This window comes from Ctenopharyngodon idella, chromosome 12, assembly GCF_019924925.1.
Source record: "Ctenopharyngodon idella isolate HZGC_01 chromosome 12, HZGC01, whole genome shotgun sequence".
Taxonomy (NCBI): domain Eukaryota; kingdom Metazoa; phylum Chordata; class Actinopteri; order Cypriniformes; family Xenocyprididae; genus Ctenopharyngodon; species Ctenopharyngodon idella.
In genome coordinates, this window is record NC_067231.1 from 14,101,896 (window position 1) to 14,119,486 (window position 17,591).

General features: G+C 34.8%; 3 protein-coding genes and 2 non-coding genes across 6 annotated transcripts in view; all 5 read right to left on the reverse strand.

The window, feature by feature from the left end:
- snx29 (sorting nexin 29) overlaps nt 1–6,665 on the reverse strand; it is a 136,047-nt gene extending 129,382 nt beyond the window's left edge. The window contains exons 1-5 of one of the 2 annotated variants that reach the window (XM_051915579.1): nt 6,161–6,665; nt 5,501–5,582; nt 3,637–3,689; nt 3,386–3,510; nt 993–1,173 (exon numbers count right to left, since the gene is read on the reverse strand). In XM_051915579.1, coding sequence (XP_051771539.1) covers nt 993–1,173; nt 3,386–3,510; nt 3,637–3,689; nt 5,501–5,582; nt 6,161–6,204 — 485 coding nt within the window. In that variant the 5' untranslated portion in view covers nt 6,205–6,665. The remainder of the gene's footprint in view (nt 1–992; nt 1,174–3,385; nt 3,511–3,636; nt 3,690–5,500; nt 5,583–6,160) is intronic. The other variant, XM_051915580.1, reaches the window with a different exon arrangement.
- A 378-nt stretch (nt 6,666–7,043) lies between these two features.
- On the reverse strand, nt 7,044–9,311 carry LOC127524182 (tumor necrosis factor receptor superfamily member 17). Its single transcript, XM_051915591.1, has 3 exons — nt 8,907–9,311; nt 7,869–8,012; nt 7,044–7,590 (listed from the first exon to the last, which is right to left on the reverse strand). Exons 1-3 carry the CDS (start codon nt 9,058–9,060, stop codon nt 7,361–7,363), a joined length of 528 nt encoding a protein of 175 aa, XP_051771551.1. The 5' UTR covers nt 9,061–9,311; the 3' UTR covers nt 7,044–7,360.
- Nucleotides 9,312–13,684: 4,373 nt separating this feature from the next.
- On the reverse strand, nt 13,685–17,351 carry rsl1d1 (ribosomal L1 domain containing 1). The gene is given in 10 exon segments (XM_051915584.1): nt 13,685–13,860; nt 13,862–13,977; nt 14,079–14,225; nt 14,315–14,440; nt 14,613–14,706; nt 14,978–15,079; nt 16,072–16,220; nt 16,488–16,626; nt 16,726–16,865; nt 17,236–17,351. Coding segments are annotated over 10 exon segments (1,125 nt in total). The 5' UTR covers nt 17,317–17,351; the 3' UTR covers nt 13,685–13,829.
- On the reverse strand, nt 14,779–14,909 carry LOC127524287 (small nucleolar RNA SNORA55). Its single transcript, XR_007933030.1, has one exon. It is a non-coding gene; the product is annotated as a small nucleolar RNA SNORA55 (small nucleolar RNA).
- LOC127524286 (small nucleolar RNA SNORA55) lies at nt 16,297–16,426 on the reverse strand. Its single transcript, XR_007933029.1, has one exon. It is a non-coding gene; the product is annotated as a small nucleolar RNA SNORA55 (small nucleolar RNA).
- Nucleotides 17,352–17,591: the final 240 nt, after the last annotated feature.

The window sequence follows — 17,591 nt, forward strand, 5'->3', positions numbered from 1 at the left end:
AATTGCTGAAGACTCGCTGAATGAAAAACACCTCAAAGCCTGTCACTGCCTGTAGATTAGGCTACCGTAGATATCATAATGAGCGCGCAGACTATTTTCGTTGTGGTTGTTTGACGGGAGCTAATCACTCTGTCAAGTTTTTAATGGACCATTAAAATCGTTATTTTAAAAAAACCTGTCTCAAGATGCAACGTTCTTTCCCATTCATTTGTACACTGTCTTTTTGCGCTCTCTCTAGAGTGAATGCATCCTGTATCTGTGTGTGCTGCGTTGCTAGTTCTAGTTTACGGAGCCCCGCACATGACATGCAGGGAAAAAAAAAAAAAATAGTAGGCTAAATCATGCTCATGATTTACTAATTCTTTCCCTCGATTTGCTAAATCGTGCATACTGTTTATAAATCGAGGAAAAGAATTAGTAAATCGTGCTAACGTCTGTTCTCCGTACAAGCTTGAGTGAGCGCATCATACACATATACGCAAATGATCAATAGTGTAATTTCAGACTTTAGAGTGCTCGTCCACATTCAGGATACAAGTAATATGTATTATATTTAGCTAGCTAGTGTTATGTTGTATGGTTAATACTTGAAACGACCCAATAAATTCATTGAGCATCTATTTAAGACAGGTTGGAGGTTATCCTAACTTTTTAAGAACATTTTTTTCGGGAATATGAATACTTCTTAAATTTGATCTTAAGAACAATCTTAAGAAAAAAGATAATAACATTCTTAAGAAAAGTTGAGAATACAAAATATTCTTATCTTTTTTTCTTAAGTTTGAAAATAAGAAGAAATTAGCAGTTAAGAAGAATTTTATTCTTAAGAATGTTTTGTGAATCCGGCCCCAGTTCTCCATTGAAATTAATTGGATCATGTCACTTTGTCGCTGCGTGTCACTGGCAGTGTAAACGGGGCTTTACTGATGTAGTGAAAAACAATGAAGACAGGAAGGAAAACATCCACAACCGAGAATCATGGGTGTCTGTACCTAAGGCGGGCATTATCTGCAAGCAGCATGTGCAGATAACGCTCTAGCGAGTGTTCGTTCAGGGCACAACGAAGCCATGCCCTGCCCCGGCCCAGCTCAGATGTGATATTCCGCAGAGAGTAGAAGCGCTGCAACTCATGACGGTTGAGGTGCTCCTTCACATAAAACCAGAATGTCAGCTCTGCAACACACAAGAGAGTCTGTTTGAACTGCCACAGCCATGTTCTCAGTTCCACATAACAGAGAAGAGAGATACATAATTTCACAGAAGTCACATAATGAGGTCATTTTTTAATTTAGGAGGTAGAGAAAAGGTCAGCAATACTTATTCTTGAACTCATATTCTTAAAATCATCATGGTTGAGAGTAAAGAAAATTTGAAACTTTTTTTTGTAATCATATTCCTTTGGAAATTTTGAATTTTTTTATCTGTTGCTGGTTTCAGCCCATAAATGCCTCAGTTTAGACCAAAAGAACATTTTACTAGTCTGACATAGAACTTGTTCAACTGTCTGTATTTAACATTTTTTCAAATGGGGTCACTCAAGGCTCAGGTGGTCATACTCATTTGACATTTATGTAGGGCAGGGTAGAGGGTGGAGCAGCCTAGTGGTTAAAGATCCGGGCCAGAAATCAAAAGGTTGTGGGTTCTGATGTGATCATTTCACTTGCAAAATAATGATGTAAATAACTTAACTTGCAAAAATGTTATTAATAATAGCTAAATAATTGTTTCCCACAGGATTTTGTGAGACTATGGGGTGTGGACCTTGATCCCTCTAGAGGGTTGTCTCGGGGTTTGCATGGCAACAGACTATATACATGCTTTTGGTTTTAGTTCGTTTGACAGATGCCAAACCAAATGGTACAAAACACAATGTCAAATACATTATGAAGCTGTGGCAGGACAGATTAGACGATGTCGTTCCGCCAAAGTCTAGGTAATTAATGTGAAACAATGTTATTTATATATACACTACCATTCAAAAGTTTGGGCTCTGCGAGATTTCTTTTCTTTTTTATATTTTTTTATATGTTTGAAAGAAGTTTTTTTATATATATAATCACCAAGGCTGCATTTAGTTAATCAAAAATACAGTAAAACAGCAATATTGTGAAATATGATTACAATTTAAAATACATTTTAAAATATATATAAAAAAAGATCATTTGAAAAAGTTATTACTCCAGTTTTCAGTGTCACGTGATCTTTCAGAAGTCATTCTAATATGCTGATTTGGGGCTCAAGAAACATTTATTATTATTAAGAACGTTGAAAACAGAAAATAAACATGAAACTAAAATGTTTTGTAACATTATAAATGTTTTTACTGACACTTTTGATCAATTTAGTGCATCCTTCCTGAATAAAAGTATTATTTTAATTCATTATTTTATCTTATTAAATTTTATTTTTAATTTGGTAACACTTTATTTTAGGGTCTTTTAACTAGTTGCTTATTAGCATGCATATTACTAGAATATTGGCTATTTATTATTACTTATTAAGCACATATTAATGCCTTATTCTGCATGACCTTATTCTACATTCTTAATCCTACCCAATACCTAAACTCAACAACTACCTTACTAACTATTAATAAGCATTAAATTAGGAGTTTATTGAGGGAAAAGTTGTAGTTAATAGTTTATATGTGTTCCCTATACTAAAGTGTTACCTTTAGTTTTATTGTATTAACTATAAAATAAAATATTGTGCAACAATAGAGGGGAGGAAAAAAACATCCAAGATAAAACTTGACACAATAGGTTATGCAAGAACTCATTCAGGGGTGAATTTTTCAAGCATGTTCAGTTTCGAGTACAGTTCATCAAGTACATTATTTATAATATTATCTCATAATCTTATAACATCATTCAAAATCCCCACTACTTTCTGGATGACAATTAACTTTCTACTCTACAAAAACTAAAAGTACTCACTCAGCATTGATTCATAGTATCACTCTTAGTTTTGCTGTTAATTTTAAACCGCTCAAAACCACAGCAGGTGCAGAGACTAACCTCAGAAAAACCATGTTTCTCTTTTTTGCCATTTTTATAGGGCTTGTTGCATAACCATCTGGTTTCATAAACAGTATCAGCACCTGGTTTTCCTGTATGCGCACTCATGAGCATCTGTTTCCTCTATGGACAACCCAAAGCACCACATGTGTTCTTTGTTACTAGGGAAATCTCTCAGGCAATGTCTCTCAGGGGTACCAACTAAGACAAACTAATTAAGTAAGGCAAAGAGTTCACTGAGTAAATGCTTAGAAAAACACTTATTTTCAGCATGTTCTTTCTGAGAATCATACACTGAATAATATTGCTGGTCAAAAGCTGAATGACAGAAAATAAGGTCTGTAATTTGATGGAATCAGTTACAGTACCTGCTTCAGTTTTGCTGCTAAATCCAGCAGCATGTTTAATGGCAGCTGCTGTAAGGGCTAAACCGCGACTCTTCCTCAAGCCGTGCTGAAGTACTGCTTCAAACTGGGCACACAGGCATATGACTCTATGGAAACAAACAGCAAATGAGGACAAAAGATTAGCGAAATAAATAGAGTTTTACAAAATGTTATCAAACCATTTCAGATTTATAACATAAATAGATACTATTTGGATGGAATATTCTTCTGACCTGCTATCAGAATCTGAGGCAATCTCCTTCCTGCCACCAAAGCGAATTTGGCACTGAGAAGATAATAATGTTTAAAGCAAGGGATGTTCAGTCTTTAACATTAATTGACATTATTATATTACAAAATACTTAACATCATTCAAACAGTTGCCAAACTTTTATGTGCATTATACATCTTCTTCAAAGACCCATGCATGAGCACCTGGATAAATATTAATATTTAAGCATCTGATCATTGTTACTAAACTCACTAAATACAACAGCTGGTGAATGGAAGAAAGATAACCCATTTTCTGCATTCAAAATAAAATAACATGACTCAATAGGGAATGATGTAGCAGTGCAGTCTTCGTTCATGAAAGGCATACTGACAATAAAAAAAAAAAAAAGATTTTATACTTTTTTTCTAGCCCAATAGATTAAAGGGGTAATGAACTGCATTGTTTTATTGTTTTAGAATGTTTCCTGTGGTGCACTTATACTGATAGTATGATTTTTACATAAAAAATAATTTATAGACATAATTTAGAGATAAAAGGCAATTTTCCTACCCTGTCTGCTGTGAGACTTCAGTGTAAACGCCCACTGCTGTGATTGGCTAACATCTTTGCATATGAAATAGTATTAATGTTTAACTCTCTCAAAAACTTTTAGCACATTTTTACTATTACATCTCTCAAGGTTAACTCGTGTGAAGTGTTGATTATATTTAGATCTATGGCATTACATTTAGATCGTGGCATGAAACGATTTCCGCACACTAATGAATGCTTTCATAACTAATAATGCAAACACACTGTAAATAAGAGATCCGTTGATTATTACGGGAGTTTTGGCGTGAGTCCAGAACTCAGTCACTGATAAACTCAAGCTGTTTTATTGACAGCTCCAGCACACACTGTTTGATTGACAGCTCCAGCGATTGCAAAGGGAGCGTTCTTTGATTGCTTTCTATTTATAATCATAGTTTGAATAAATTATTTTCATCCTACTAACAGAAACAATGTGAAGTTGACCGGTAAGTCATCACTAGTTTGATTTACTGGCACATAGACAAAGATTATCTGACTGTACTGTACTAGAATCATTACAATTCAGAAATCACTGGTCACAGATCAGGCATTAGAATTAACACAGTTACTTACATGTTGTCGCATTACTGTTGAGTCCATATCGTAAATGTCTGTTTGAAAAGCCTACTCGAAAATCGCAACTGATTTACCAAAGCATCCACAGTGAAATGTACCACATAAAAATAAGTAATGCTCAACTGAGACATTCACATTGTTGAAAATAAATAAAGTAACCACATTCCTAGCATTGGGATCCTTTGGAAGGTGTTATTTTTAGTCCAGTGAGTGATCCTGTGCTCTTCTCTCTTCCTCATCTCACTACCGCCAGTGGGCGGGGCCAAAGTTGCAATGGTAAAGTAGGCATTGATTTTCTTTTGCAGAGGCGGTCTTTCACCTATCTATTACATAGGCACATTCTAGGACGAGTCGTTCGCTGGCCTTGGTAATATTAAAAGCTGTTTTTGGACTAGCAAGGAAGTTTTCAGTTCTGAAACTTACAGAACATTCTTAATGTATGATGACGTCTTATATATCAAAAGCTCAAGAAAAAATAAGATTTCTCAGTTCATGACCCCTTTAATACAGTTTTACATTTGTATGATATTCCCAACACTGAGCAAACATCATGTAAAATAAGGGATCATTTCTGTCATTAATGTTCTCCCCTGGCCTGTATTATAACAACTTCTTTCCCCATTGTTCTTAGCCAGAATACACAAAGAGGAAGTGTTTTTGTTCTCAAAATAAACAAGTTATCATATTGTCAATTAAACAAGTCAATGTCACCTTACCTGCTTAACTGCATCAAGAAGTCTCTCTAACAAGTTTTGTCTTTTCAGGTCATTTTGCTGTGCGCCTGTAAGGTACAGTGTCCTGAAATATTACTAGTTGAATTAACCTCACTTAACAACATAAACACACTTAAAATAAACACATAAAAATCATAGCGCATGAAATGAATATCAATGATTAACATGTTATGTGACTGCACATAAATAGAACGTGCAGATCTTAACGGTGTAGGCACTGTTAATTTGAATATATTGATCTGATGTATGTATGTATGTGTTTATTTTATATATATATATATACACACACACACACACACACAACAGTAAGTTCTGGTAGTCGAATCTGAATCTGATATACAGTGTTTAGAAACATCAGTCCTAAAATGCATAGTCAGTCACTCATTTGACATGACCTGTCAAAACAGCAGATAAAGAACTTAGTAAGTAGTTGCAGCTACTGTACAGCTACCTGTTCCAATCATTTACTTGTTTAATGTATGACATATTCTAGAATACATATTCCCACCGCAGTGACACAGATTGAATGTTTTGAAACCTCTGGCTACCTAACAAACAATACTTTTAGATAACAGTTAAATGTGTTGCATACAAATAAACAATTTAACAGCATGAATCCATCACCTCATATTTGCAACTCACCGTTCATTCTGAAATTCCCGATCAAACGATTTAGCAAGCGACATGAATCACAGTTGAGTCGGTCCCTAAAATTTTCAGATTAATCCCAAGAGAAGTTTAACAACATTGTTTACATTTTGTGTCGTTCTCCATAGTTTCATTTGCAGAGCAGTTAAGCGTTACAATACAACCGAGGCCTAGCTCAGACAACACTAGCACTTTAAAGCCGTTTAATGCATCACAACTATGAAGACGTTGTTTTATGGAGTATCGTAAATGTTTACTGTTCAACATGAGTGAACAAATTCTACCTAGCTAAACTCTTCTATCGTTGTGCTAACGAGAGCTCGCTAATACCACTGTACAGCGCTCGTGTCAGTCACATGACATGGCTTGGTGTCACGTGACATCAACATTGTCACGTGGGTCAAAACTACATAGGCTAACAAAAATAGAAATATATAAGTATTTTGAAGTCGTTCAAAGGTGTTTTTGACTGAAAGTCTGATTTAAAGGGACGGTTCACCCAAAAATGAAAATTGTCATCATTTAGCCTACTCACCCTCGTGTCGTTCTCTATGATTTTCTTTCCTCTGTGAAATACAAAATGAGATGGAAGGATTAGGGAGAATGTTTGGAACTTACAACCTTCGCCGCCTTCACATCATTGCATCTTTTTTTCCATAGTGAAAGTGAATGGTGACTGAGAATATCATTGGGCAGATCATTTTGAGATAGAGAAAAGACACAGTGTTTGGGGAGAAAACATAAGGGTGAGTAAATAATGGTAGAATTTCATTTTTATAGGTGAACTGTCCTTTTAAACATTTATTGCATAAATGTCATGCATTTCTGTCTATAAGTATATTTACATATAGGCTACTTATTATATAAGTCTTTATAATTGAAGTAACACTTTTTAATTTAACAAAGATACAACATAAATCTGTACTGGCTTTGCATTGATACAAATGTGTAGAAGTGAAACTCAGACCTTTTGGACAAAGCATGTTGAAAATAGTTTACATTCACAAATGATTCTTACACCTAAATAACACAGAGATGTTCACTTTTGACAGTCAGATTCCATCCTGTGTTCAAGTCCTGTTTTCATTATTAGTGTATCCAGCAGTCCATTTCAAATTACAATGAGAATTTTATCCAGTCTGCACAGAGTAATGGTGAGATAATGTGCTACAAGTGCACCAGAGTCTGCTGCTGTTATACAAGTTCCATGTGATCTCCTCCGTATATGACAGATGTACACTGGTAAGCTTGTACTGTCTTTGTGGTAACCAGCAATGTGGTGCCTTCCTCAGTGGAAGGAAGAGGCAGGTTGGAGTTGTAGTGATGCTGATTCAGTCCATCTGACAAATCAGTCGTAGCTTCAGATTGCTCTGTGACATCCGAGCCTCTCTCGCTGTCAGATGTCTTTTGTTCTTGACCTATCGCTGTGTGATATTTCATTGACTTCATAAGGATTTGTTTGCCACATTATAAGACACTGTATAAGTATACTAGTATAAGTATAGTTATAGGCTATATATAATTTACAGTGCATTAAATATGAAAATAATCTGTATTACATATTACGTATTCTTTTTTCATATGTAATAGTGTCATACAACATGAAAACAAGTACAGTAAACTAAGAGCAAATGCATGCCCAATGTGCTAAAATTTGGACAAAATTGTCTGCATTGACACAATAGGTCTTTCAGCAATATACCTTTGTTCATGATGATGGGCTTACAGGTTTTTCTGCGTATAACTCGCAGAATAATGGTCAGTGCAGTGAAAGCTCCCAGGAACACAAAAAACACGATCAAAATGAAACGTATATTTTGATTCTTTTCGACTTCATTTTCTGGTACTGAAAAGGACACAATGAGGCACTGAATAAGAGACTGAATCATAAGACATACATTGTGGACTTTGACACAGTTCTGTTCATAAGTTTTCATACCTTTCGCAGAATATTCAGAGTTTGATATTTAAATGATAACTGGAGATTATTGCATTTGGTATTTTATTTTGTACTGCCCTGATGAAGCTATTCAATGGATACTTTTTATGCATTTATATTTACATACATATATTTCACAGGACAAAATGGCAACACTTTACAAAAAGGTTCATTTGTTAACATTAGTTAATGAATTAACTAACATGAACTAACCATGGGCAATACATTTGTTACTGTATTTGTTCATCTTTGTTAAAGTTAGTTAACATACAAAATACAGCAGTTCATTGTTTGCTCACGTTAGTTCACAGTGCATTAACTAATGTTAACAAATACAACTTGATTTTAATAATGTATTAGTAAATGTGGAAATTAACATTAACTAAGATTAATAAATGCTGTAGAAGTACTGTTCAGTATTAGTTCATGTTAACTAATGTAGTTAACTAATGTTAACTAATGAACCTTATTGTAAAGTGTTACCGACAAGGACTTGGACTTGATTCTTAATACACAACAGGATAATTTGTGTATATAAAGTTAATGAGTCTTGTGGAATTTATGTATATATTGAATATATACATACATATTGAATATATACATATATGTTGAACATTAAATAATGTTATGTAGCCTCTTCAGGGCAGTAAACATTTTAAAAATTTGAAAAAACTTACTGATTCTGCAAGGAGTATGTAAACTTATAACTGTTACTGTTATGTTTTTCCATAAAATGACGTAATGTGCTTGTTCTTAGTCTAAAGTCAAAAAGTTTTAAATCAGAAATAAAGCAATACTTACTTGAGGTACAAAATGTATTGCAAATATTTGGTGGGGAGTTGCATCTAATGGAACAATGTTGACACTCCTCAAGAAGTCCATCGTAATAATAATTCTTTGCACATTTTCCCTCAGCATAAATAATCATGTAAAGCAGCCATATAAAGAGAAGCATCTTCCACTGAGGTGTTGGAAGTCACTGAACCCACACAACAGCCAACATTTTATCAAGCCCAGTATGTAAATATGTCTTAAGAAGGGGATGTCCCTGAGCAATCTACACTTTAGCCTTTTACATTTGGGATCAGTTTAAATTTTAGTCACATTTTCTCATGACAAAAAACTAAAATATCCTCATCAACCAAATTTCTAATGTAAACTACACCGATAAATCCCAAGCGTTACATGTTGTTTACATACTACTTTTGTTTAGTTGAATAGCTATTTATACAACTACCAATTGTTTTATCTTAATACAATCTTAAAGATTCAATGAAGAACCTCTGGAACCTTTTCAATGCACAAAAGGAAAAAAAAAAACAGCTTTTAACTGCTCACTGAAAAGTTCTTTGGTGAACTAAAAATGTTTTTTCCATAGCATCGCTGGGAAAACCCCCTTTTAAAGCCTTTATTTTTTAAGAATGTAGTGACCTTGTTCTTCTTTTTCAAATAAAACAATAATGGACTAATAAATGTTCTTAAATGATTTTAATTGCAGAGGTCTGTGTACATAACAAAATAATGTTTTCCTTATGCTATAAACACAGATACAGTCAAACCGAAATTTATTCAGACACCTTGAACATTTCATTCATTAATACAGTTTATTCACTGTAGTTTTAAAAAATGGTAATAAAATATGACAAGATCTCAGAGTTAAACTGTGTCAGAAAAATTAATCTAATTATGACAGATAACACTTAAGAATAACACTTAATATGATAACACTTAAACATGGTCAGGTCAAAGTGTCTGAATAATTTTTGGTTCCAAATTTTTATCAATTTTACTGGTAGTCCACTGTATGAAGAATTTTTGGGTATAATATGTCAGAGTTTACTTTATTTTGCTATCCTCACTTACATAAATGAACTATAGTGTCCTGCACCCACTAGTAAAAATATATCAAAAATGTCTGAATAATTTTTGGTTTGACAGTATATATATATAGATATATCATCAACATATTAGTAAGAATAACACAAATACACAACCAGCGAATAATAACAATAAAAAATATTTGATTAGTATATTATATAATAATATTATCAAAGGTCTCGTCAGTTCATAGGTCACACATTAGCAAACTAACAATAAGCAATATTTTTTAAAGCATTTATTCATTTTTGTTGATGTTAGTTGGTAAAAATCGAATTGTTTGTTAGTTCACAGTGCATATACAACTTTGGATTTTAAAAATGTAGAAATTACCATTGACTGATTAACAAATGCTGTTGAAGTATTGTTCATTCTTAGTTCATGTTAACTAATATAGTCAACTATTGTTAACAAAAGAAATCATATTGTAAAACGTTACATTATTATTACATTAAATAATAGAAAAATATTTGTTTAGTTGGATTAAAAGAACAATATTTTAAAATATTTATATATGAACAATTATACATAAATGTAGCCGAAGAACACTGATGATCTTAAAGATCTATAAAGCATTTCTAAAGGCAAGTCATTTCTAGCAGCATGGATGCAGTTGTGAAGAGGAGGGTCTTCCCGCAAAGCACTGTGGGAATAGAGATGCAAATCAGAACCTGACATTGAATGTTGAGCAAAGTTTGCTGTGTGTGTGGTACAAAAGATAAGTCTTATTTGATTCTCTGTCCTGGCCAATAGGAGTTCTCCTAAAGACCAGAATGCTATAAATGATTAACAAAGCCACACGTTGCACGATCATTAAAATAAAAAAGATCCTGCTTATAGATGATAACATGGAAGATAGCTGGTTCCCATTTCATTATACAAGTTTGCATTCATTAAAACAATTTTTATTGGGTATTACCTGTATGTTATATCACTAAAGGATTTCTGTTTAGGTGGTTTGTCGTCTCAGTTGGCTGTGTATTCAGATAGCAGCTCATGGCAATGGTAACAGGTTGATCTGCTCTGGCCGTGCGGTTTGCATGAAAGCCTTCAGCCTGAGTGTTGATTCTTCCATTTCTCCTGAGGGAATTCCTCAGTCCATTGGAGAGTCTGCTGGAAACTTTACGCATAACACCTGAAATTCCTTTGGTGCGTTTGTATGGAGCAATGTCGTCCTCCAGCTCTTCAGGAGGCACTTCAATATTACCAGTGTACCAAAACACCCACCAGATAAGGCTCAGGAAAATTATCACAGCTCCGGCGTAAATTAAAAAGTCATGGAAAAAGATGTCCCAAAACACCCCAACCAGCAGGACAAAAAGTCCAAAAATGTCATGAAAAACAGCAAACCAAAATGCACATTTACAACGTCCAACTCCTGGATACCGTTTCTCCATATCCACAATTATATATTAGTGTCCTTTTTATTGAAGTATATCACTAGACTGCTGCTCATCTATCCAGATGCATCTACAGAAAACTACAGTGCTAAAAGTACACATGACGCACACCTGTACAGATGATGTTCAAAGTACACCAAGTGAATAAACCTTGATGTTCAGCAGTAAACCAATGCTTTTATCAGAATACTTTATCAGGATCACAAACCTGAAGATAAATGATTACTACATGAATAATATGTCAGTCAAAATGACAACAGATATACATTGACTAGTCAAAATTATATTTGCATGAAGGTTTTCCATGTGATCTCTTTGACTATTTAATTCTAGATCATCTGTCTTTTGTGTTTCACATTTTCTTTTTTGATCAATGTCCAGACCACACCGAGCACAGCAAACATCAGCCCAACTGAAAGACACAATGGGCCCACTTCATCATTCACAGGTATTGTCTCTCTAAAGTTACTACCAAATAATCCACTAGAACTGAGGATTACCACCAAACCAGAACTCAATGCTAGTCCACTAATGATCAAGATGAAGATGGGTTTGTGGTAGTAAGTCCAACAACTGGGGTCTCTGGGTACAGGGTCCCGACCTGGAATTGAAACAGTCTGCAGAGTCGCATCTTCACTTAAATCACACTGAGCCACAGAGCGCATCCTGACTGCCAACAAATACACTTACAAATCTATACTTGCACAAAAAAAAAGAGAAAAATACACACAAGTTAATGTCACTCACTTTGTACAGTCCGCAGAGTTTAGTATAAATGTCTTTCTGAAAGTGATAGTTCAGCAAAAAATGAAAATTCTGTCATTTACTTACCCTTATGTCATTCCAAAACTGTCTTTTACTGAGGAACACAAAAGATAAATGCTTGAAAAATGTTGGTTAATCTCCACTGGATGGACATAAAGAACACAGACATTTCTTAAAATATTTTTTGTTCCACAGCAGACATTGTGGTTTTGAAACAATATGAGGTTAAGTACACAATTTTAATTTGTGGCTGAACTATCCCTTTAACAGTATCATGATTTAAACATTGCTAATAGCATCAAAAAACAGCTTTTTACTTGCCTTCTGTTTGTATTCTGAGAATAATTGGTTCCTCTCGTTGTAATCAGCTTCAAAGACATATACAATAATCTCAAAAGATGATTCAAAACATCTGTCTTGATCAAAACATGTAAGAATCTCAATTTAAAAAACAAGGGACTAGATGACCATTACCAAACCAAGAGGAAGAACTCACAACAAAGCCATGTAAAACACCGGAGTGAGCAGGAACAGCAGTACAAACAGAGGAGCAGCTGGTCCAACACTTTGTCTAGCTCATCAAATGCATGTAATATAATACATCCATTACACAGACCTTCTGTAAACAGAACATTGTAAAATCAAAGCTGACAAACCCAGATACTGACTTCATTTAAAGGGGACCTATAAGGCCCCTTATACAAGATGTAATATGTCTCTGGTGTCCCCGGAATGTGTCTGTGAAGTTTCAGCTCAAAATACCCCACAGATCATTTATTATAGCTTGTCAAAATTGCCTCTATTTAAGTGTGTGCAAAAACACGCCGTTTTTGTGTGTCCCTTTAAATGCAAATGAGCTGCTGTTCCTGGGCGCTTTCCAGAAGAGGGCGGTGTTTTAACAGCTCGCTTCGGTTGCTCAACAACAAAACTGGAGAATCTCACGCAGCCAAAATGACGATTGTCAGTAACGGTGTTCAGCCTTACATTGTACAAACCGGAGTCGGACACTGATGGAAAGATTCAGGAAGAAGTTACAATATTTAGAATGCATCTGGACGTTTCTGAATGGTTAGTGAATGAACTTTATGTAGTTGCTGTGGTTTTTATGCAACTCATCGACTAGCATGTGCCGTCATGTTAATCTTTTGTTCAAATTGACCCTCGTTTATGAAGCAGTCTAGCGTAAAATGACGGCATGGTAACAACACTACTACAACTCGTCTCTAAAGCAGCCCAACATGGCCTCACCCCCTTTGTTGCGTATTCTCAGGGACAAGGTTTATGTAAATTTTTGGGTTAGTGATGTCACTAACCTGGGAAGAAGCTTGTTGTAGTCCCTAACAGCCGTTGTAGTCCTTAAACAGCAAATTCTTTAAAAGACTATCTCCCTTTGCATTGAACTTTGAGTGTCATAACTTTGCAGATGTTGTTTATGCTCTAACAGAAACATTACACACTAACTAAAGTAAAAAAAAAAAAGAAAAAAAAAAGTTAAATCATAATCAACCACCCCTTTAAATGAATTCACAAAAGCCATCAGATTTAGAATTCTTTTAATTCACTTCATCTGTCAGAACAAATGTTCACAAAAACCTCAAACAACCAGGTATAATACAAATTCTTGTTATATATATCCACGTAAATTGTTGACAGGATGAGTAAGCTGCACATTAATTGCATTTCAGATTTTATTTGTTTTTAGCTTTTCTTTTCAGGTCACGTTCTGTGACCTTGGGTGTTATCTTGGCCAGTTTTTTGTCTTTTACAGTTTTCTTAAGTCCCTTGACAGCAGGCTTGGGTACTTTTTTCAATCCTTTTTTGGATATGCCCTGTAAAAAAATAAAAATAATATATCACACACAGAACACTATTATGGCATTAACATCCATGCAGTGTAAATACTGTTTTTACTAACTGTGCAGACACTGACCTCCTGTTTTGGCTTTTTGGTTGGCGTCTCGATTGGCACCAGCTGTGGCATTTCCTCCTCTTCACTGTCTTTATCTTTCTCAGTCTCTTTAGTGATCGGCTCTGATACTTCTGTTTTCTTATTTTCTCTCTTCCTCTTTTGTGCTCCCTAAAAAGGGTAAAGGGTAAAACTAATGACTGCTCATTTTACAAAACTATTTTTGGCCACGTATCTGTTTTGCCTTTAAGCAACTTCACCTTTGTTAAACAAGCTTTCTTCTGGGCCTCCTCCACCAATAAAACATGACTCAAATCAGAGGTGTAGATGGGCAGTGCAACTGAGGTCTGACTCTTCAAATGGATGATTTTTATGTTTTTTCCTGTCTAAGAGGGAAACAGAGATTCAAGGTTGAAGGTCAAAAAAAACTTGGGGAACAGAAACAAACATCCCAATAAAAACAAAACAAAAAAAATACAAAGAAATGAGTAGCGAATGATACCGCGAAAAGAAAGTGGGCTGGTTACATAAACAAAACTCTTTACTCGCTCTACTCACTGTTGATAACTTTGATGAAATGGTGGAAACCGCCGTGATCACATTCTCGACTATCTCATCTGCTGCCATGCCAGAATGTGCTACACGTGCCATGCTGCCAAGGTAAAACACACAATCAGGGCAACTGAAATTTTTTTGGAATTTTGGGAGAGAGAAAAAAAAAAAATCATGTTTCATAGTTTGTAGGGACAAGTTCCAACAGATGAGGAGACCTGTCTGGATACACTATGAGTTACTATCGCACATTTTTAACCCATATCCAGCTGTTATGGAGCAGGAAATGGTTAGCTGTAGTGCTTCTACCTACTGTATCAGAGGGGAGAAAAAAAAAAAAAAAAAAAAAAAAAAAAAATCAATATTCATACCAACAGGAGCCTTTGTTCGAGACACTGATGGTGGTGCCATGAATGAGACGTTCCATGTCTCTGGCCAGATGTTTACTCTCTAGATTCACCGACAGAGGAGACCTGACATAGAGGCAGAATTTCAATGAATGTCATTCACAATGACTATTGAAAAAAAAGACCATTGTTTATTGTCAGTAGTGTAGCGATATAATTCAAACAGCTCACAAAGACTTCACGTTCATGAATCAAATCCATGTGACTAACTTGAACCTGTCTTTTTTAATACGCAAAAAAATTGCAGAACAACGATAAATGTGACCGCACATTTAGAAGCAGACTTCTTTCACTTGTTTTTCGTTAATAAGAACTAAACAAAAATTATGGGCTTAATGATAGGCATGACTACTTTTCAAAGCTCCAGGAGTGCAATTATTATCTTGATGTTCTTGTATTAACGCATATTGTTCATTTAATCAATCTTGATCAACTTGCCTATATCTTTCTAGTAATCCTGAAGACATTGATTAGCTTGTTCAGGTTAGTTTGATTAGGGTTGGAGCAAATCTATAAAGAGCTGAGAAACTATAAAGCGTACTGTATAATATTTGACACACATTTTTAAGGCCTTTAAATTATCAACATGACCAAAACTTTGCTGAAAAACCTGTTGTACACAATCTAGCACATGCCTTCAGTTCAACTGATAAGTCTACACTTTTTAGCAAGTAAAATGCCTTTTAGTATAATTCGAAATACATCCCCCTTCAGAATGTGGTACACATGTCTTTTTTTCTGTAAAATCTTAATTCTTAAAGATGAACACTTTCTGAACTAAAGTAACTTAGGTTTATTTGGTTATCCATACATCCATTTCTTAAATCATACAAAAATGTGAGTATTAAATATGATATAACAGGCTTTTGTGGAATGTTTATTTGTACATATTTTAATCAACATTGTACTGCATTGCATTATATGTTTTCCCCCCACAATAAAAATGACAGAGCTATAATCATAAAACTAAGCATTTAAATATCTAATGGATGCAATACATGTAAATTCTGACCTATTTTTGTGAACTAGTTTTGTTGTGTATTTAAATGCAAACTTACTTCTTCCTTAAATAGAAATGTTTCCCGATTTGGGAAGGTAACCTGCGTCGAATGCGTGCGTCTGCCAGAAACAAATCAAAGTTGCCTAGCAGTCTTCTCTTGGCTTCAAAAGGCTTATACTCAGTTTTCAACATCTTGAAGGGAATCACCTAACAAGAGAAAAATTGATGTAAACATATTTTAGATATGTTCCAATACATACTGTCAGATTAAATAGACCTGCTTGGTTGTTTCAAAGTTTGTAGAGACAAGCTCTAATGGAGAAGGAGACTCGTCTGGATACACTTTGAAGTACTTTAGCACATTTTAACCCATGACCAGCACTGAGACAGAAGGACAGGGTTTGCTGAAGTGCATTTACATCTAGTAAACTTATAATAACAGCTAAAAGCATTGCAGCATCAGACCGATCATACCTCTATGACATGTTTGACCCCTCTTTCCGTGAGTAACTTCTTGTAGAATCTCTGCGTCTGTTCTAAGGTCATGTTGGGTTCATCTCTAGTGAAGAGACACACGTCTCCTGATTCTGTTCTCAGCCCGTGGGGTAAAGGACTGTGGGGCAAAGCATATTTGTTAAGAGCAGTAACATACTTAAGTCCATTAAGTATCTCTGAATCAATGACTGGATTAATTTCCCCTTGAAACACTTACATGCGAATGGTTTGCTCCTTCTTAGGGATTTTCCATTGAGTAAACAGTAAAGAGACGGCCTGGCCCTCATTCCGGAAAAGTTTCTGGGACGAGGAGCTGCTCTTTATGTATGCCTGTAAAGCCTGTACAGCTTTCTTCACCTGTAATACATGTTTTAGCTAAATTAAACGTGTTTTAAACAGCAGTAGACCTAATATCCAACGTCAGAAACAGCCATAGAATCAGTCACTGTCATAAACAACGTTAACTTCATTAAGCACAAGCACATACATAAAACGCCAAAACAAACTTATATATATATATATATATATATATAATATATACACACTAAACTTCGACACTTTGCATTTGGTTGCTTCGCTTGTAAAGCTGTTAGCCAACTTGCAGCCTTGTTTAACAATAGATTTTAAAAAGGAACCCACCCAATCGTAAATATACACACCAAAAAAAAAGTTAATAAAACACAACAAATATGTGAGAAAAGGAAACTATCAAATATTGTTCGTTTACCTGAGACCGATCGAGAACCAATTCATCTCGTGGTGACTCCATGTTACACGTGTTGAAAGTAAGCACAGGGCGCATGCGCATTTTCAGTAAACGTCACATAGACTTTTATTTTGAAAAATGTATTAGGTAGTTGGATGCTTCACGAGTTAGATAAAAAAATTCACTTTTCTGCAGCACAACAAAAAGTTTTTGTTTTTTTTTTAAATCCAGGCCTACTTTTTAAATAAAATACGTTTTGCAGACCTAGAAAACGGATGGTTTAATATTATTCTATTTTTTATTTTATTGTATATAATATTTATAATAATAATAATAATATAAACTGATTATATATCATTTAAAATGTTTAGTAAAAA